This window comes from Apostichopus japonicus, chromosome 9, assembly GCF_037975245.1.
Source record: "Apostichopus japonicus isolate 1M-3 chromosome 9, ASM3797524v1, whole genome shotgun sequence".
Taxonomy (NCBI): Eukaryota; Metazoa; Echinodermata; class Holothuroidea; order Aspidochirotida; family Stichopodidae; genus Apostichopus; species Apostichopus japonicus.
This window is the reverse complement of record NC_092569.1, coordinates 17,712,525-17,731,483: the sequence shown is the minus strand read 5'-3', so window position 1 is coordinate 17,731,483 and position 18,959 is coordinate 17,712,525. Positions and strand designations below refer to the sequence as shown.

The 18,959-nt window shown below is 35.0% G+C and overlaps 2 protein-coding genes across 3 annotated transcripts in view; both read right to left on the bottom strand.

Moving 5' to 3' along the window:
* Positions 1–5,168, bottom strand: part of LOC139973046 (melanotransferrin-like) — a 48,013-nt gene extending 42,845 nt beyond the window's left edge. Inside the window, exon 1 of the mRNA XM_071979405.1 lies at positions 4,937–5,168. Within this exon, the coding sequence (XP_071835506.1) occupies positions 4,937–5,012 (76 nt within the window). The 5' untranslated portion in view covers positions 5,013–5,168. The remainder of the gene's footprint in view (positions 1–4,936) is intronic.
* Positions 5,169–10,391: 5,223 nt separating this feature from the next.
* Positions 10,392–16,851, bottom strand: LOC139974264 (fibrinogen-like protein A). 2 transcript variants are annotated; one of them, XM_071981276.1, is made up of 5 exons: positions 16,695–16,851; positions 13,683–13,737; positions 13,239–13,411; positions 12,463–12,733; positions 10,392–10,821 (listed from the first exon to the last, which is right to left on the bottom strand). In XM_071981276.1, exons 1-5 carry the CDS (start codon positions 16,761–16,763, stop codon positions 10,571–10,573), a joined length of 819 nt encoding a protein of 272 aa, XP_071837377.1. In that variant the 5' UTR covers positions 16,764–16,851; the 3' UTR covers positions 10,392–10,570. The 2 variants fall into 2 exon arrangements, with proteins under 2 accessions (XP_071837377.1, XP_071837378.1); XM_071981277.1 differs by having other exon boundaries at positions 13,239–13,408.
* Positions 16,852–18,959: the final 2,108 nt, after the last annotated feature.

Genomic DNA, 18,959 nt, shown 5'->3' with positions numbered 1-18,959 from the left:
AATCCACTAGTTTGAATTCAACCAATCAGAGATGCAGGTTTAGTTATGAGCCGTTGCTAAAAATAGATTCAAGACTTTGCGTTGGTACAACTCCCTGGTACAACTGCCATATAGACTGTACACAAATCAAGCGTGGTGTTATATTACGTATCTGTCAATGACGTTCGTAGTGTTTAAATATTCATATTATGGGCGAGGTTTATTGGGTTCCCAACGGAAAATATCTTGGAGAACAACACAGTTGAAAGTTGCAAATTTTTCGACTTTTATGCCACCATTTGAAGTAAAATATAAATAGATAAGCTAGTTATGTATGTCGTTATGGCATAGTGAAGTCAGTGAGGTTGAGAAATATCATAGTCGAGGACGCAAAATACTGCTTTAAGGTTTTAACTGCTCAATCATTCCCAAAATCCTATGAGCGAATGTATCTTCTCAAATATTACACTTTTGGTTTATTCAAATACTGTATGACAAATGAGAGGTAATTTGAATCACATTTTGATAGATGTTTCTTCTATAACTTTCAAATGAGTGACCTCAACAGACTAAATATTGTTATAAATATTAATTGACAAGATATATTGCCTGAACAAATGTACTACTCGTACAGTATATTACCTACTGTCTGCAATCATAAATAATAAGACATAAGAAATCGAACATTTGTGTGTGCATTCTGATTTTTGCTAATAGTAACTGTTACGCGAGTCACGTTTAGTTTTTTGCCAATTTCACCCCCAATACTTGAGGTATAAATATTCTTTGTCTACTGTTGTAAGCATTAAGGTGACTTTCGCTGCTACATGAATGCTTTCCTCCCAGGTAATTTCTTTATTGGTTTAATGATATCAAATAGAGAGGAATTTTAGTAAAAATGTCATGCGAGTCACCATGGAATTGACCATATGGTCTAACAATACACATGAAAAATCAAATGAAACAAACAGTAGAAGCCCACAATATCCATGCAGCTGTAACATGCACACCATTTTAATTTCAATTTCTGTTAAAAATATCTATCTTACTACAGTACTGTACCCTGTATATCTAGTTCTCTTTAAAACAGCATAAATAACATTCTTCATAGTCTAGCAAAAAAATTTACATGTGCATCGATGAAATTGTAAAGAAGACACAGTGGTCATGTAAAATTCCTGTTTATTAGAGAACAGGCAGATTCCCTTTGAAATTTTTTGAAACATAAATAGTGGAAAATATCATTTGTTCCTTTCAAAATACCTAGAATCTCACAATCCATGTGTTGTTCCACATATGTGTTGATGTACTGTACCATGTGCATCGTGGAGGTCTGTGTAACATAAGACACTGCACATTGTAACTGTGTACACTTAGGATATATATAATGTATCATGTATGTCTACTGTAACTCTCACAAGGGTAATGAAGTTTTGCTAAACTCCTCTTTTTGTGTTTCCTCAGTGTTAATAAAAATTTGTGCTGTGTAGGCCTATACAGAATATATAATTTTAATCTGGCCTCAAACCTACAGTATACATGTACATAACATAAATTCAAGGGAATTTAGGACGCAATGTGGTTATACAGTAGGTATTGACAACTCTTTTAATTATTTTAATGCAATTATGAACAGAATGAATTCACTCGCACTGTGAGACGTTACTATTCTGCAATGTATGGTCTTACCCAACAGACTTTTAACTGAATTTTCCAGTGTTGTCCTGGAAAATGCACCAACAAAACAATTTCTGTCACAATTTTGTTATGAAAGACACCACTATATAATTACAAGAATAATATTTCATGGTTTGTCTAATTTTATATTTCATCATATATATACATCTGCTCTAAGACCACATACAGCTCTTCATCTGATATTGATCTATTTATTGATAATATAAGCATTCATAGTTTCAAGTTGAGTGTAAACAGCCAACGTAACATGTACTGTAGTAGTACATGTATAGTTGTTATGGAACTCCCTGGTACATATCTACAGTATGGCCACTGCATGGCAAATGATGATGACAACATCATACAGTAGGGTTTGCTTTCATAATTCTTTTAAGGCTTTAAGGGTGAGATGCCTTTGAACTGTGCTGGCATGTACAGTAGCCTCTATAGAAAAAAAAAAAAAAACATGATCCACAGCTTGGGGTGGAACTGGAATGTAGTAATCATGTCACATAATATCATAATAATAATAATAATCATGACTAATATCTGGTCCAGTCAGGACAACAATGAGAGCCTTCAAAACACATACAGTGCTTCTGGATGTATAGGAAGTACTGTAGATAAAATTAATTTAATACAAACTTACATTAGCTGCGTTAAAACTTTCTGTTTGCACGTGGCACTGAAAATGTTGTGAATTGTTTAGGTTTGTGAACATCTGTAAACCTTTTCTACAGTGTGCATCAGACTACTCTATGAGCAACATGATCACGTCCCTCCACTCTGACTTTTATCCAAATTTCTGGAACTTTCATCAGCATCAATTTTTTTCTTTTTTTTTGCCTGTGGATGCTTTAATTTTCTGATTTTATAGTTTGACAGAACAATCAATCAATAAAAAATGAAAAATCAACTACAAAAGAAATGTAACCACCACTGGTCAATGGCCAACCCTGCCAAGGAATAGGGAGCACAATACTGTAGGCTGGGATAGGATAATTTGTACAGTACCAGGACAAGGAGGGGTTCGTCCAAGAAAATATGGCTTTTTAATGAGGACTGTGAAACTGAATGGTCGCATTTTTACAACTTTATACACTGGTCACTAAAATACAGTGTAAATTTCACCAAGTGCTATAATACAATGTAAAATTTCATAAAATGACCTTGTACCAGATTTTTTCACAGTAGATTCGGAAATGTTTACTTATACTGTAGCAACGCATACTGCATGTACAATATTGCATGTCGTAAACCAAGAAACTTCAAATTCAAATGCCAGTTAACAATATTTGACAAAATCACGGGAAATAGCATAATAGGTGATGCAAACTGTTACAGTCCACCAATAATTATGCTGGTTTATATTCAAGAGCTCTCTTTATCGCCATTAGAATATATATCATGCTGTATTGTGGCCATATAATGATACGCACTTTTGGCCAAATGCATGGCTACATAACGAGAGAAAATTACATACAGTACTTCTATGTTTTCACTGTAAAAATCCTAAATCTAAAACATCAGTCCTACAGATTGAAATCCTTCAGTAAGCACTTACCTACAGTATTGATTATACAAAGTTCATTCTAATTTTACTAGCTACAGTACATGGTTACAAGTTTCAGCAAATTTCAAGATCCAAAGGAATTTTCTAATTGGCATTGAGTATCAGAGCTCTATCTTTTTGGAATCAATGTCTATTTTGGATCGCTACATCTATCCAGCTATACTGTACGCCTATTAACAGCATTGTTACGAACGCAGGACTCTGCGTCCGGACGCAATGTTTTGGCCAGGGGCGCAAAATCTTCGAATTGCTTGCAACCAGCGGGCAGAATTTTTGGAGAAACAAGCCCCAATTACACTCGCACAACCAGGTCAATGGGAAACATTAACAAAACACATTTTTATTGATCATATTTCATTCTTTCTTTTTGACAAGAACTAAAATTTCTCTCAATTCTACAGATCATTGAATTTGCTTGAAAATAAATATATCATAACTTGTTAATCAACCGCAAGGTACAGGGTTTACAACATTCCTTTACAAAGATTTTCATGCTAAGAATTGACAGTGATGCTTTTCCAAATTCCCATGATTTGATTGGCTAATAGTCCCCATCCATTGTCTGAAAACAATTGTGCATCTGTAGTTCTCAATGAACACCAAGTATCAGTAATAACTTGCACTTTCCCTTCAGGTGAAGAGATAACAAAGTTATCATATGTGTGCACTCAAGTATCATAACGTTAGGCCTTTTTGTCACATACCGTACATAACGTAATTTTGACAACAATCACTGCTGCAGTACGAAGCTATGCACTTGAATTGTTTTGATCAGAAATTGCTGCAAGACCTTGATATTGTACAGTATGTATAACTGGCATATAATAGTGTTCAGTGAATTAGGCCGTGTCATGGAGTAATAGTGCCTTATTTTGCACACCATTCTGCAACTAAAAGACAAGATAAATAATTGGGAAAATGTACGAATTCATGCTAATGGAGTAGCGGCTCTAAATTCTACTTTGCAGTGTGTGCTGTATGCTTACAACTCTAGCACACCTGGCTATCGTATCGTTACGTACAGTAGTATATATGCCTAGTACTAGTAGTAGAAGATATGAGCCCTAATGTTACAGAAGTCAAGCTAAATTTGTACAGGTAAACCGTAGTTGTGCCTTTGATATTGTTTGAGACATTAAATTAGGCTTAGGTCTAGCTGCTTAGGCTATTTATGATTATGCACCATGTTTTACTTTGTTCATCACTTACTTTTGGTGGAATAAGTTGAAATTTCATAATGCACAGAAATATAATTTTCCAATGTGCAAGTACGTAGCACAATGTATCTGCCTAAACTTATTCTTAGTTAACAAAAAGTATTGATTTTGTACTTGCAGATCCACAGTATGGTGACGTGAACAATAAATAATCACAGTGGTGAGTGAAATGTGCACTTTGTCGAGTACAGTAGATTTTTGGGCAGTCACCAAATTGCGAGTACTTTGAAGATATGTTTGGGCTTGACATGTATGCAGTTTTAAAAGCATATATGCACAGGCGGCCTATGCCTCAAGTCAAAAGTAGTAGCCTGATCATCCCATATGTTGGGCATATTGTGCCTCATACAGTGGGCCTGGAGCGCATGTGGCCTAGCCTAGGCCTCAGTTACACGTCAGTTAAGTTTTTAGTACAGTTCTAGTTATACAGGGCCCACTAAATGGGCAAGATCATATGCAATGATTATTGTACTTAATGGCACATACTAACCTGCCGTACAGGTATTGCATGTATATAACATGCAAATGGCAATAAACACCATGCGACTGGCGATTTGGAACATCATTGTGCTCAATTTTAAATTCACAGCTGAAACAAGTACAAGTCTTTGGGACACGCAATGAAGAATGTGAAGCACACGCAAATCCGATCGATCAGATACTGTGCAACTGTAGTCTGCTACCGAGCAATGCACCTTTTGATATCTGAATGCACAATTACTGCCTACACTAGAACCATACACGAAGAAGCACGTGTATCTTTGTACGGAGCATGTAAAGTACCATGATATAATTGTATTATTATCAATGAATATGTTATACCAGATTTTCTCTGATTTTATTATTCATTTTCACGAATTTATCACACGAATAGTACTTTATGATTCTGAATTGGGCATGCTAACTAAAGGTGCATGTAATATGATGATCACTTTGCGGTACTTATTGAGCTCTGTAGGTCAATATTTTACGTTAGCAGCGTTCACAACTGCTTCCACCCTTCGGCGTGCATTTTGTCACGTAGACCTGTTCCGAACTCATATAGCATTCGTTTTTCGAACTGTTCTGCCATGTGACTGGTGTCATCACTCACGTGTAACAGTTCTAACACCAGGGGCGGCGATTTGTTTTAATTTTTTTTTGGGGGGGGGGGAGCATTTGCTTGGGTGCAGGCGCGCATCCCCAAAATCGTTCGAGCGCTTCGTGATATTTTGTATAATACCCAATTTCATTACGGACGCGGTCTGTCTCATGGGCGCAGATCAGTCTTGGATAATGGTGGGGACCCGTATCTGTTCTCTGATACTATCTAAGCGGAGCGCGACCATTGGTTTGCGATTTTTGAAGATTTTTTGGGGGGAAAGTATACCTCCCAGATCGCCGGAAATAACACTTCCCAGACCCAATGAAGCTCCAAAACCTGAAATTTGAGGTATCATGGCTTAGAAATTCAAGTTGGAGGAACACATTGGCTTCTGCAGAAAAAAATCAGGGCACAAATAATCCAAGTAGACTTTTGTATATAATGGGTCTGGGTCCTCCCCCAGAAAACAATCATAGACTGCCGCAAATGCGATTTTCTTCCAAAATTAAACAACTGTGCATAAATGTAATAAAGTGAGAACTGCTGCATGTCATTTGCACAATGCTAGATCAAACTGCGCCAAAGTTCAATACAGGGAAATTTGCAATTCAGCATTTAGTCTAGAACAATTGGTGGGGACACAGTATATCATGTCCCCACAACTGAAAAGGTTAGCGGGGACGCGTCCAGCTATCCCCACCAGGATCTGCGCCCATGGTCCGTCTAGCTTATTCATTTCGGAAAAAAAAAGTAAAAACTACTCTCGATGAAAGTCTGTGACGTTTTTTTTTTTTTGGTGATATTTAGTAACAAATTGTGACACGGTTATACAGGCGCGTAGCGAGGAATCTGCCAAGGGAGGGGCAAAGCTTGTAGTCAAACTATCTAAGCGTGGCGCCACCATAAGTTGGCGCGAATTTAAAAGCAAATTTTGGCTGAAAATGCCTCCCAGAAAGCTGGAAATCGCACTTCCCAGACCTTGTAAGTAGCATCTAAGCTTTTTCTATTTTGAAATTACTATCGATATCATAAAAAATGCTCTTATAGCCACAAACAAAAACTATGCCACCAAATATTGGGGGATATTAGATACTATACCCCCCTACCTAAAATATTGGGGGGACATGTCCCAAACGTCCCCCCCCCCCATGATCGCCGCCCATGTCTAACACCATCATTAAATAGATTACGATATGAGTGTAAGGGATTAAGGGTTAAGACAAATTAAATGAGAGTGGATCAAATTGTTTGGTTTCGTGCCTAGCAGCTCTATCATGGTGACATATTATAGGTGATCGATATGAGGTTAGATCGGAAAGTCTATATATGTGCCAGGAAATCGTTAAAGAATATACCTCTCGCTGGAATCATAGCTTGTGCATTTTGCTTCACAACGGCATCCAAAATACACCGTACTATAACGTCGTAATACAGTAGAAGAGTCGTTGTAGGGATTAATGATTACACAATTATACCAAACCTGTGGCCACAAGAGGAAGTATATAGGGTCTGTTTCCAAGAACTTGAACACCGCGATACGTTTTCTCGCTAACTTGAGTGCGGTTTAGAAAAGTTTGTGTTTTGGGCAATATATAGACTATGTAGGCATAATTGTAAGCATTATACGTCGGGAAAAGGAAATTCGGGTATCTACTCTCAACTTATGCCGAATACAAGGCTAAGTAAGATCTAAGCCCGGTCATATTTATTTGGTTTCTTTCTTTCTTTTTCCTTTTTTTTTTGGCTTGGGGTAAGGGGTAAGGGGGGCGGGGGAGCGGGGAGAGCTCCAATGTGTCTGCTGATTGTCAGGGGAATGGTCTGACGGTCCTGGGTTATTACCATTCCTATGCGGAATTTGTGTTGTAATAAAGAAACTTGGTGCTACCATTTCCATCATCGTAACTAAGAACTAGAGTAGCCTATGTATTGAAGTTTTTACTTTAGCGCACAATAAATGTATAATATATTTACCGGGGACCAGTGTTTAGACGACTTTGCTTGAGCTATTACAAGTAAACTATTTGAAAGGGAGTCTGGACCCCTCCCCCCCCCTGTGAATCCCTCCCCTCACACACATGCAAATTCTGGTGCATGCATTCACCCTTCAAGTCAGCGCACCATAAATCAGTCGGTGATAACAATCCAACACGTAGCCAGGATTTCCGAGTTGGAGGTCACCACTGATAATTTCGGGGTAGCCTACACTGCTCATTTCCTGTATCTTGTGAACGGTATTATACACATGATGGTGATAAGGGTGCGGGAGGGGTACAGTAGCCTACGTAGTCTGTACGCGGCCGGGGGTGGTTCAGTTCTCATTAACTGGAGCCGACTGGCAGAAGTTGGGATAATTATTATGATTATGATTATGATTATGATGATGATTATGATTATAATTATTATTATTATTATTATTATTATTATTATTATTATTATTATTATTATTATTATTATTATTATTATTATTATTATTATTATTATTATTATTATTATTATTATTATTATTATTATTATTATTATTATTATTATTATTATTATTATTATTATTATTATTATTATTATTATTATTATTATTATTAATATTATTATTATTGTTATTATTATTATTGTTATTATTATTATTGTTATTATTATTATTATTATTATTATTATTATTATTATTATTATTATTATTATTATTATTATTATTATTATTGTTTTATTATTATTATTATTATTATTATTATTATTATTATTATTATTATTATTATTATTATTATTATTATTATTATTATTATTATTATTATTATTATTATTATTATTATTATTATTATTATTATCATGGTGGTGGATTATTAACCTCATCCCACCCCAAGTTTTGTCGCCCTCACCAGTAGTTGACTTCCTCTAAAACAGATCCCGCTTTTCGTTCAATTATATTTGAAAACTAATTACTTTACTTAATTAAGGCGTCGATTTAGTCAAGAGTCTCATGACATACGTGGTATTATTCTATACAAGTTTATACTTTGATTTAATGCATAATATCATTGGCGAAATTTTTATGCGTTTTAAAAGAGGGCGCTATATATAATCAAGAAAGGCGTGTTGGTCATTTGCAGTTATTCTGTTGACAGTAATTACACTTCAACATAATCAAATTGCACCCTCAAATGACCAATGCAGAACAAGTTGAACAAAATACAATGCAATGTGTCATGGCCTGTTCTAGGGGAACCTTTGTGAATATATTGTTTTCTTCAAAGTGCATTTTTGATGGTAATTTCAATGGAATGTATTATAAAGCAATGATAGGTGTCGGGATGAGGGGGGGGGGGGAGGGGCAGCGACGTTGTAGCAGTCTGTCAGCCTAAGAAATGTAGACGTAACATAGAAACAGAGAGGAAGATTTTTGGAACTATTCACACCTCCTTTTTACTTCTTCACATTTTTATCTCTTACGTTCATGTGTACTTTGAGAGCGACACGGCAACTCCCCCCCCCCCCCCCCCCCCGTGTGTACGTATACAGCCGTATACATTTGGCAGCAGACTCTAAATTAATACACAAGCAGGCCTTTTGTTTATATTTGTGAGAAATAACAACAAAATTTGTTTCACGGAAGGAAATTTAACCGGAATTCTTCTATCTTTATTTTTTTCTTTTTTCTTTTTTTTTTTTGCTGCAAATTTGGAATGTATGTATATAGTTCACGAGAGAGTATATTCAATGGGTATTTTCAGTTTGGTTATATCAATTAAAAACACTATCAACTTTATGCTGTTATAAATCGAGCTATAACGCATATATATGCTGCTTTTATTTTCCAAACTTATGAACATTTATTTCTCGATCGGGACATAGGCCTTCTTTATTGCATGTGTAAGTACAGTAGTAGCTTGCACAGGATTTAGGAAATGCCACAGGCGACTTTATTAGAATTATTTAAAAGGTGGAAATGTGATCATGGGCCATGGGGTGGTAGAAGCCGACACCCATGGCTGCCAAACAATCACCGAGGAGGAGAGTGGGGCACAACGTCGAGGGAAGTGGTGCATGTGACCTTTATAGAGGGCGGGAAGGGGTGAGGAAGGGGACCGCCGCGTTGGTTCAAACCTGGCAAGAAAATAGATCCTATGCATTGACGTAAGAAGCGTTCAAATATTTTACCTTTTCTCAAAAACTCTCGACATTTCAATATGCAGAATCAAAGTTGTCTACGCTTATCTCAAACTTCCGATGACGATTTTCTGGAAACATCGGCCATTATAATAAACATTTTCGAATCGCCGCGATAATAATGACTAGGCCCCTATCACATCGAACGTTTTATGTCAAAACTCTCATCTCAAAATTACTATTTCTATCTTGGTTTTTTTTTGGTTTTCACATCTATCCTCCAAGATTATGATATCGCTATATTTCGGCTGAATCTTTGACACCGTAACGTTTGATTAAAAAAAAAAAAAATCAGCTATTTCAATCTCAAAATATCCCCTTTTCTGTCATTTTTGAAATAGGGGGTAATACTAAATAAACGATATATATATATATATATATATATATATATATATATATATATATATATATCTATATATCTGTATATGTATATCTATGTACTAAATATACGATGGATTGGCACTTAGTAAAGTAGGGTTTCGAAGGTAACTATATCCGTAACGAAATGGTCGCATGATGCTACAATAGGCCTAATGTTGAAATATCGAAGTTTCAAGGAAACTTTGATTATAATACTGATTTTTTTTTTGTCCTCTGTACCCTCTAATTCCGAAGAAAAGCAGTTGATGTGTTAATCATTTATTCAAAATTAAAAAAAGGAAAGGAAAATCGATCAAATTAAAAAACTCCGTAATAAGGAAGATTAAGTCAGACATCTGTTTTATTACATTTCTTTGTTATAGTTTGACATAATAGTACAAGATGCCGGGAAAAGGAGTATATTATCCTTCATATATTTTACACATATCACTGTTCGTTTTTTTTTTCAGCATTATAACATACTGAGATCGTCATCTGGTATAGGGCTACATTCCGATCGCTTTAAACGGGACGAATCTTCATCTCTATGTACTGGATGTTGTTATTACCACCTGGGAAGTTGTACCAATGAGGACGATTACTCCATGGATAGTTCAGTAGAGCGTTATAACAATTATAGCCGTTGACATTGCTCCCAAAGAACCACCACCCATTAGAATAACTACTGCCACAGTGATAAGAGGAATAGCCGTCGTTGTCTCGATCTCTGGTTGAAAATGGCTGCCCTCTGTGAGGATCCATGCCATCTTGACCTGTAATGAATGAGATAATAGAAGTCAATTGTGAGACGAAGGGATCCACTGGGAATAATTCTATTGATAGAGGGGGAAGATTTGTCTTAAGGGGGGCAACCCCGTGATGGTTGCTGGCAGGAATTACCAAGAAACATATGTATTAATGGGCAAATGGCCAAATGGCCAAATTATTGGCGCTTATTCTGTATATTGATCAACGGTCTCCCTATGTGGGTATGATGAAGCCCCAAAATGTATAATATCTCGGTCTGATTACCAATTTCCGACCTTATATGAAGTATGAACAAGAGCCCTGAGGTATGAATACTTGTGATTAGAACTCGAATAAACGTAAAAATTAAGTATTTTGAATTCATCACTGGGTTTCATTGGGAAGGGGGGGGGGGGAGTGCAAGATTGTAGCACAACGAAAAATCCACTGGTTCATGACCGTAGAGACATTCAGCATATATCTAAGCATATACTGTTATACCGACGAATAATAATTTAATATACTTAAGTTTCTACAACTATAAGTTAATTTTATATAGGTAACATTATACTTTAACAGACGAACGACCAGTGGTTACAAATATAAACATTGTGCCGTTCGGTAGTTTGTATTATGTGTTTTAAGTCAATATTCTTCATTTGACATATTTATTTGTATTTATCCCTGTTTCCGTATTTGTTTTGATTGTCAATTCATATACATTTATTATATTTTAAATTTATTAATGTTATAAACTGGTCTATATATGATGCACGGCTATAGTATGTTAGCGTGTTTTTTCTTTTCACAATTGTTTTATATTGTGTTTGATGTCACCCTCTGTTCAACTTGGTATTGCATATACCACTCAATGGTTACAATGTGACCCCGTGTTATTTAGAACACGCCCTCTCTTTCTATGTGATAGTATTACGAATTTATTTGAATGCAATGATTGTGATAACCCTGATCTTCGGTTTTATTATAGTTAACTCGTTTTTTATGGACCAACATTTCAAGAGAAAAAGACTGCCCGAAACGCCTCTTTATGTGTTCATTGTGGAAACAACTATTGATCTAATCTTTAGCTGCAGCACGTAAACATTTCATAGTGTAAAGCTAATATAAGTATGCTAACTTCCCCCCCCCCCCCTCAAATATATACAGTTCGCTGCATATCTGCTCCTATTGAATTATAATCTAACCGTAATATTGCAAGCTTCCTATACAGCAACAGTTACACTAGGCCTATATAATAAGATATAAACGCAGAATTGTGCGAAAAACTATTTTTAAACTTTTATTTGAGGTTGAAAAAGGATGTCTGTATAGAGCCCTTATTTTCTTGGGTAATGAAGCTATAGGCTGTTTTTGCCCCAAAAAATAATAGGTATAAGGCAGCCTTCCATATATTTGGAGGTTGGGGGGGGGGGGGGGATTACATATGGCAAAATAACATTATAAAATCATGAAAATGCAGCATTGTTACCATGCACTAAAGTTATAAACAGTTGAACGTTGAAGATCGGGGTTTCCCCCAGTAACGTGGAATAACTTTGTCATCCCAGTCGTTAGTGTTCAATTATATAGCACCGTAATATCCATTTAACTTTCTTTGTGTATTTCCATTTATTTTTGTTCTCGTCAATTATGTAGTGGTTACTTACCTACTGTACTTGAAGAATCATATTCACCGAGACCAACCAACTTGTATTTGGTACCTTCATCACTGACACGGAAAAGATTGTACTTTGCAAAGTAAGGGTCATCGCTCTTGGAAACAAAGTCAATTCGTAGTTCATAGTCCTTTTGATTTGTAATGTAGGCCAGTTTTTCGTTACCGAGCCAGAATTCTCGATGTAGAAACCCAAATCCTTGTTTGTAGTCGTTCCAGTCTCGATTAAAATCAACCCCGCCGTCCATTCGACGCTGAATTACCTGAGTGTTATTTTAAAAGTAAGGTAATAAAATAATAACGTTCATCGTTTATATGAAAATGTGTCCACGTCCCTTCTTAAATTTCTTCATAAATTTCACAATTCCTCCACATGTACATAGGCCTTGCTTGATCTATTTTAAGCAACGATTAACTTGGTTCAAAAGTATGCCTCATTTATCGCTCAAGGTTTCAGAACTACATCCATTCGGATGAAGCGAGCTTTATCATTCCTGCGGATTTTTAAGATGAAACCTATCTAACCAAATTAAACTGCTCTATATCATCATAAACAAAATATAAAAATGCAAAATGCCCTTTACTTTATCGATTATTGCTTATTGTCATTTAGTTTCATTAGCTTCATACAAAATTAAGAAAATATCTACTTCAATTAAAAACGCATCCGGCATTTTTTGAATGAATGAATTATTAAAAGCCTTCAGAATAGACGCTATCGCAAAGCATTATCAAACGAAAACGCAGGGTTGGTAATGATTAACGTACCATCCAGCCTCCATCATCTACAGTGTTGTTACAATACACAGCAAACGGTTCCATATATGAGTCTGGTTGTATGAGGTAGACCCCGTCAGAAGATTCCCCGTCACATTGTTCAAAGACTTCCTTACAATCTCGAGGGTAGTCAGGTTGTTGGTAGAAGAAATACGAGGCATCTGCTGAGGATAAAATAGTAAGTACAACATAACTAGATAACGTCTTAATCCTTCCCAAACTACAAGCGCAGTTATAACGTATGTGCTTAGCTGGTTCATCGCACCGATTCGCATAATAACGTGAATATTAATTGATACTAGATATTAAGGTAAACGTTTACCAGGTAAATCTGGCGTTTTGCTATGGTACAATGATGGTAACATACTATATTGAACCATTAACAATACATATCATTATGAAATAAAATAAAGAAACATTGAACTGTTTTCTTACCTGCATCGTGTGAACTTCTCCTATTTCTCGTTGAGTCACGATTTTGTTGTAAATTCTGTATGATTAAGTATGAATATGTATAAGTAAATTAACAGCGGTAAACCGCTCCATAACCATCAACAGTTGCAACAACAAAAATAGGAGAAGAAAGCTTAAGCAAAACTGGGATTTAAATGGTGACCTCAGGATGGTATAGGTTTCGTGCTCTACCATCTGAGCTACCCAGCCCTTGGCAGGTGTTAATCCATTTCTTTCATGGGTGGGGACGGGAGCAGATGGGATGATAGTCATAAGTTTCGGTACCTTGGGTATACCTGTTTACAGTTATCAACCTAGTTACAAGGTATGAACCGTGTGTCATTCTCGAGTGTTGGTTTCTATATATGCCACCCGCAAAGTTACAGTTATGAAGAAAATTCAAGATATATTGAATAGTGTTTCATATAGTTTCAATAAGTAAATCAATCCCGAAAAACTGACTGGAAAATAGTAAAAGATATTTCTTTAGAGTAAAATCTCAATAAGAAAAACAGTCACTAAGACTTTGAACGAAAAATACTAATTAAAGAGTAAAATTATCATTTATAAGGAAATATAAAATGATTTGTTAAACAGTCTTTGGTTCGTTGAGAATGCTTCGGATTTATTTGCTTGTTAATTTTGATAAAGCTATCTACATATATAAGGTGACCTATAGCTAAAATATATCGTTAAAGAACAAAAAATCGCATTAAATTTCAAACACAAGACTTGAAGTTTGATCATTTTATATTGGTGGTAAATAAAGTATTCAAATGAATATCACAGCTCGCTGACATGTCTTTCAAGCCTGCGTATTTATGGTTTTACTTTGATTGCTTGCAATTCCTATAGAAGGCTAATACGATTTGCATGAAATTGCAAAATATACTTGAAAACTTTACAATTTTTACGAAAGAAAAATGTTGGTTAAAATATCGACGGCCAATCAATATGCAATGCACCACTCGACACATTTTCCAGTCTACATGCAAATAATATCCTATGATATAAGAAAATTTGGCATAGAAAGCAGAGCAAACCTTAGAAGAGCCTAGATAAGCTTAAAGAAAATCATTCCTCAGAACAAGGTATTATCTGTCTATAGCCCGGTTTACGCCCACAAGTCTATTATTGTCTTTATACAGTAAATATAAAGCATGTTGCGGAAAACACATGTTTGAATACGATATGCAAAACTACTTGTATATACTGTTACCCTATAATGTACCGCAATAAAAGCAACACAAATTTCATCTAGACAAAAAGAACAGTAATATTATTTTACATTTAAAACAAAAAGTATAATGTGTGTACTGAGGTAAAAAGGAACCATTTCTTAAATGTTTGTGCTACATTACGATTTTGCATATTTTGAAATAAGCTATAAATGAAATACTTTGTAATAATTCACGGTTAATTATAAAGTTTTTTGTTTTAGTGTTTATTTTTGCCTTATTAGCGTTGAATTTTACCATTGTACATAAATACATTAAACCACGCAGAAAATGCAAATGTATTATTATTATTTTTAAATATTATGCAAAGTAAAAGTTATTTGAATGTCAGCTAATGTACTCAGATACCTATATCAGTTTCTAGATACAAGTCAGATATTCGTAACTTACAATGAGGAATCCGACATCACTATGGCTAAATAAATATTTAATCTTATGTCAAATATTCGTTAATTTAAGAAATTATTATAACACGATTACTTTGCAAATAGACTACAGTAAATAATAAGTGGTACAGTCATTGTCCCCCTTCAGCGCCAAGCAATATAGCGTGATCAAAATAATATTTTCACTTTCATTCGGACGGATTTTTTCGCCTTAAGTTTCGGCAGACAGTATTACTTTAAAGGGTATCTCCATAGTGCATTAAATAAACAAAAACGTGAGATAGATGTTTACTCTTTAAGTATATAACTATATATAACTATATATATCTATATATATATATATATATATATATAACTATATATATATATATGTATGTATATATATATATCATGTTAATTGAAATTAAATATACATATGGAGGTATATCAATTGGTTATAGGACCTATTGAATTTGGAAAATTTTCATATTCCAACAACTGTATGATTTTAGCATGAAACAGCAGCCCTTAACTATATTTATTCCCGCTCACGGTCGGTTAACTTTGTTTAGCGTATATAACATTTTTGGTGAAATTATTAGACACAGTCTATTGTATACAATGAACTATATGATACCAATAACCATGCACTTTTTGCCGAGAATCACCGTGTATGTTGCTAACGAATGAAATATGAATAGCTGGCATGTATGAAATCAGATATCTTATGGACATCATCATTTGGGAAATTTCAAAGTAGCAGCAATTGTAAAATTAAGATTGAGAAATTGCTTCTAGCCTGTTAACTTGTTTATCATTCGAGAAATGGACAATATTGAATTCTGAAATGATGATATTAGCATGATACGATTTGATTGATTTTTTACTTAATAGTATACAATTACTTACGAGTTGAGATTTTTGTAAATATTATGCGTGGTGAAATTAATGAAAATGTTAACTTGTGTTTTTGTATGATTTCTCAAAAATTATAGCTTTATAAGCTTATAATTGTATTTGTTTTTAATGGTATTTCCCTCAGCTATTCTTTAAGTCTCTTGTTTAGGTGCACCTCTATTAATGACATGACTAAATATGTATACCTAAATTTGGCTAACTTTCTTAGAAGTGACCCATTATGTTTTAAAGAAAGAGAGAAAATGGCAGAGTTTCATCTTTATGACGAACACAAATAAAATTAATGAAAAAAGATTTCGAAGGAAAGGCATTTAATTGCTTGAAATTAAGCTGATTTTATTTATCTTGACCAGCTTTTAACTTAGTTTTCGTGAGCTTCTTTTGAACGATCTGAAAGTGCAAAATGTATGGTGGCAGTAAAATTTGAAAAGACTTTACGTTAAAAGAAATGTATTTTAAGTGAAAAGACTTACCATGTCATTCGCTGAAACTTGAGTACCTGCCACTAAGGCGGCAATAACAAGAAAGAAAATCATTTTCATCTTCCTAAGGTGTCCTGGTTACTATAGATGCTTTCAGGGTAACAGCTCAAGATGAAATGAAACTATTATCGTAAATCTTGTCGATAGAAGTTAACCCTTGAGTGACATGTTTATTAATATATACATGGCTTCCTAACAACCGTAGTGGAGAAGATCCATTTTGTACCATTGACCTCATTTTCTAAAGATTGTAGATTATAGCAGGAAACTTTAACGCCTTCAACGTTGTCATATTTTATAGACAACCGTACACGAATAATATGTTATGTATTATATTTGTGAGCGTTCAGTGTCTATCTAAGGATATATCCCTTTCTAGCCCAATCAACAGGACTCTTTATGATGAAAGGCTTCTATTGCAGAGGGATATGTGAACAGTTTGAATAGAATTAACCCAATCATGATGTAAATTAATTTCCATTGGCTTGAATTGACCAGTGTCACCAGTTATGTGGTTTCCGATATTGAGCTTTGAAACACCATGTCCTTATTTGAAAAATATTGTGCCTTATTGTGCTATATTGTGTAAAAGTGCCTTATCATGTTAGTGAAGAGACAAGAATCTTTTAAATAGATATCATAAAAAAAACATTGTGATAAGATTAATTCAAAAAGTGCTTGCAACATATGGATCTAATATAATTCAATTTACCGGTATTATATACAACTAGTTTTTTAAACTACTCTAATTCCAAGTTGACAAGGCATCAGTGCATTAAAAGACAGAAGAAAAAACAATCCTCATATGATTGGACATAGTTATGCTTCTTGTGAATATGTCTTCTCACTATAAAACAGCTTTCTAAATGTGTAAGCTCAGTAATTTAACAACGCTTTCAGACACTTAACTCGGATAACTTGTGATTTATCAACCTCACTAATCAATGTTCATTCAAACTTTAAAAAAAAAAAAAAAATCACAGTCAAATGTTCTTGAGATTTCCCAAATTGGTTCTGTTTCGGGAGATCGAGCGCCAATTATGAAATTATTGTTAATAACGCGCAAATTAAAATATTTCCTCCATTGTCCATTTTTGGCACTTTGTCTTGTTAGTGTGATCTCGCCAATTTGAAAATTATCTGAATCACTTTGCCCATTTTCCTTATTTCATCTAAGTTTGTGAATATTGAATAAATAATGTAAGTAATGAATCTCCTTGCATCAAAGTGTCCATATAGTCCTCCATCCATGCATTGTACAATTTACTGCTACATATCAACCTCTCGGGTACAGCTTATGCCAGCATCAGTGATATATGCCTACTGTTCTTTAATAAAATCAACCTAATCACAAACCTCTGAACCCTCTCTGTAAACTACTTTTAAATCTTTGCAACCTAAACTCACCTTGTCCGGCATATGAAAATGGTCAGGTAAATTCATCTAAGCAATTCCTTTATATGAAGACAATGCTATTTGAAGATGAACTGATAATAGGGCTAAGCAAGTTCGTGAAGTTTCGGGAGTTCAACAACTGAATTCATAACAGTAACTAGTTGCGTGGTTTCAAGCTATCTTACGTGGAATGGCTTTGTGAACACACAAGCGGCGAGTGGCGTATCCAGGAATTTCAATACGGGCGCAACTGAATGGCCGTCCTGGGGAAGGGGGGGGGGTTCTAATGGAGAGGATGTGCCTCTACCCCTCTGAGACATGTTTGCTCTGAGAAGTGGGCATATATGGAACGTTTGCTATCAATTTCATTATTTAACTGAATGGCCGTCCTTGGGGAGGGTTTTAATGGGAAGGGTTTGCCTCCTTCCCTTTGATACATTTTTGCTCTCAGAAGAGGGATTAGATGGATCCTTTTTCTTAAGTATGTTCATGTACTAGAAATTGCCATTGTTTTTAACGAAGAATCCCAAAAAAACCCAACATGATTTGTGCAACAAGGTTAAACATATTTTGGAATAAATAAAACATGAACAACATATGATCTTATTATTAAATTATTCAGCAGGGAAACCCTTTGTTAAATTAAAATGAAAATATCAGAATTGTCACGTTCTTAGAGAATTGGTCAACACGTGTTTCCTATACAGAAAGGGTTACCAGATAGATGTACGTATATACGTAGCTGCTCGCCTCACAGACCGGTCAGCTCCCGTTCATTCCATAAACACATAACCTACTCATTCGCTCAGCCGAACTCTTCGGTTTACAAGTCATGCTGTTATTGTAGTAAAACATGTATCC

Excerpts from the sequence above, each read along its gene's own strand:
- LOC139974264 (XM_071981276.1), bottom strand. The coding sequence starts at position 16,763 with ATGAAAATGATTTTCTTTCTTGTTATTGCCGCCTTAGTGGCAGGTACT. Across the intron at positions 13,412-13,682 it reads GAGAAGTTCACACGATGCAG|CAGATGCCTCGTATTTCTTC; the intron begins GTAAGAAAACAG and ends TTTTATCCTCAG. Across the intron at positions 10,822-12,462 it reads TGATTCTTCAAGTACAGTAG|GTCAAGATGGCATGGATCCT; the intron begins GTAAGTAACCAC and ends CATTCATTACAG.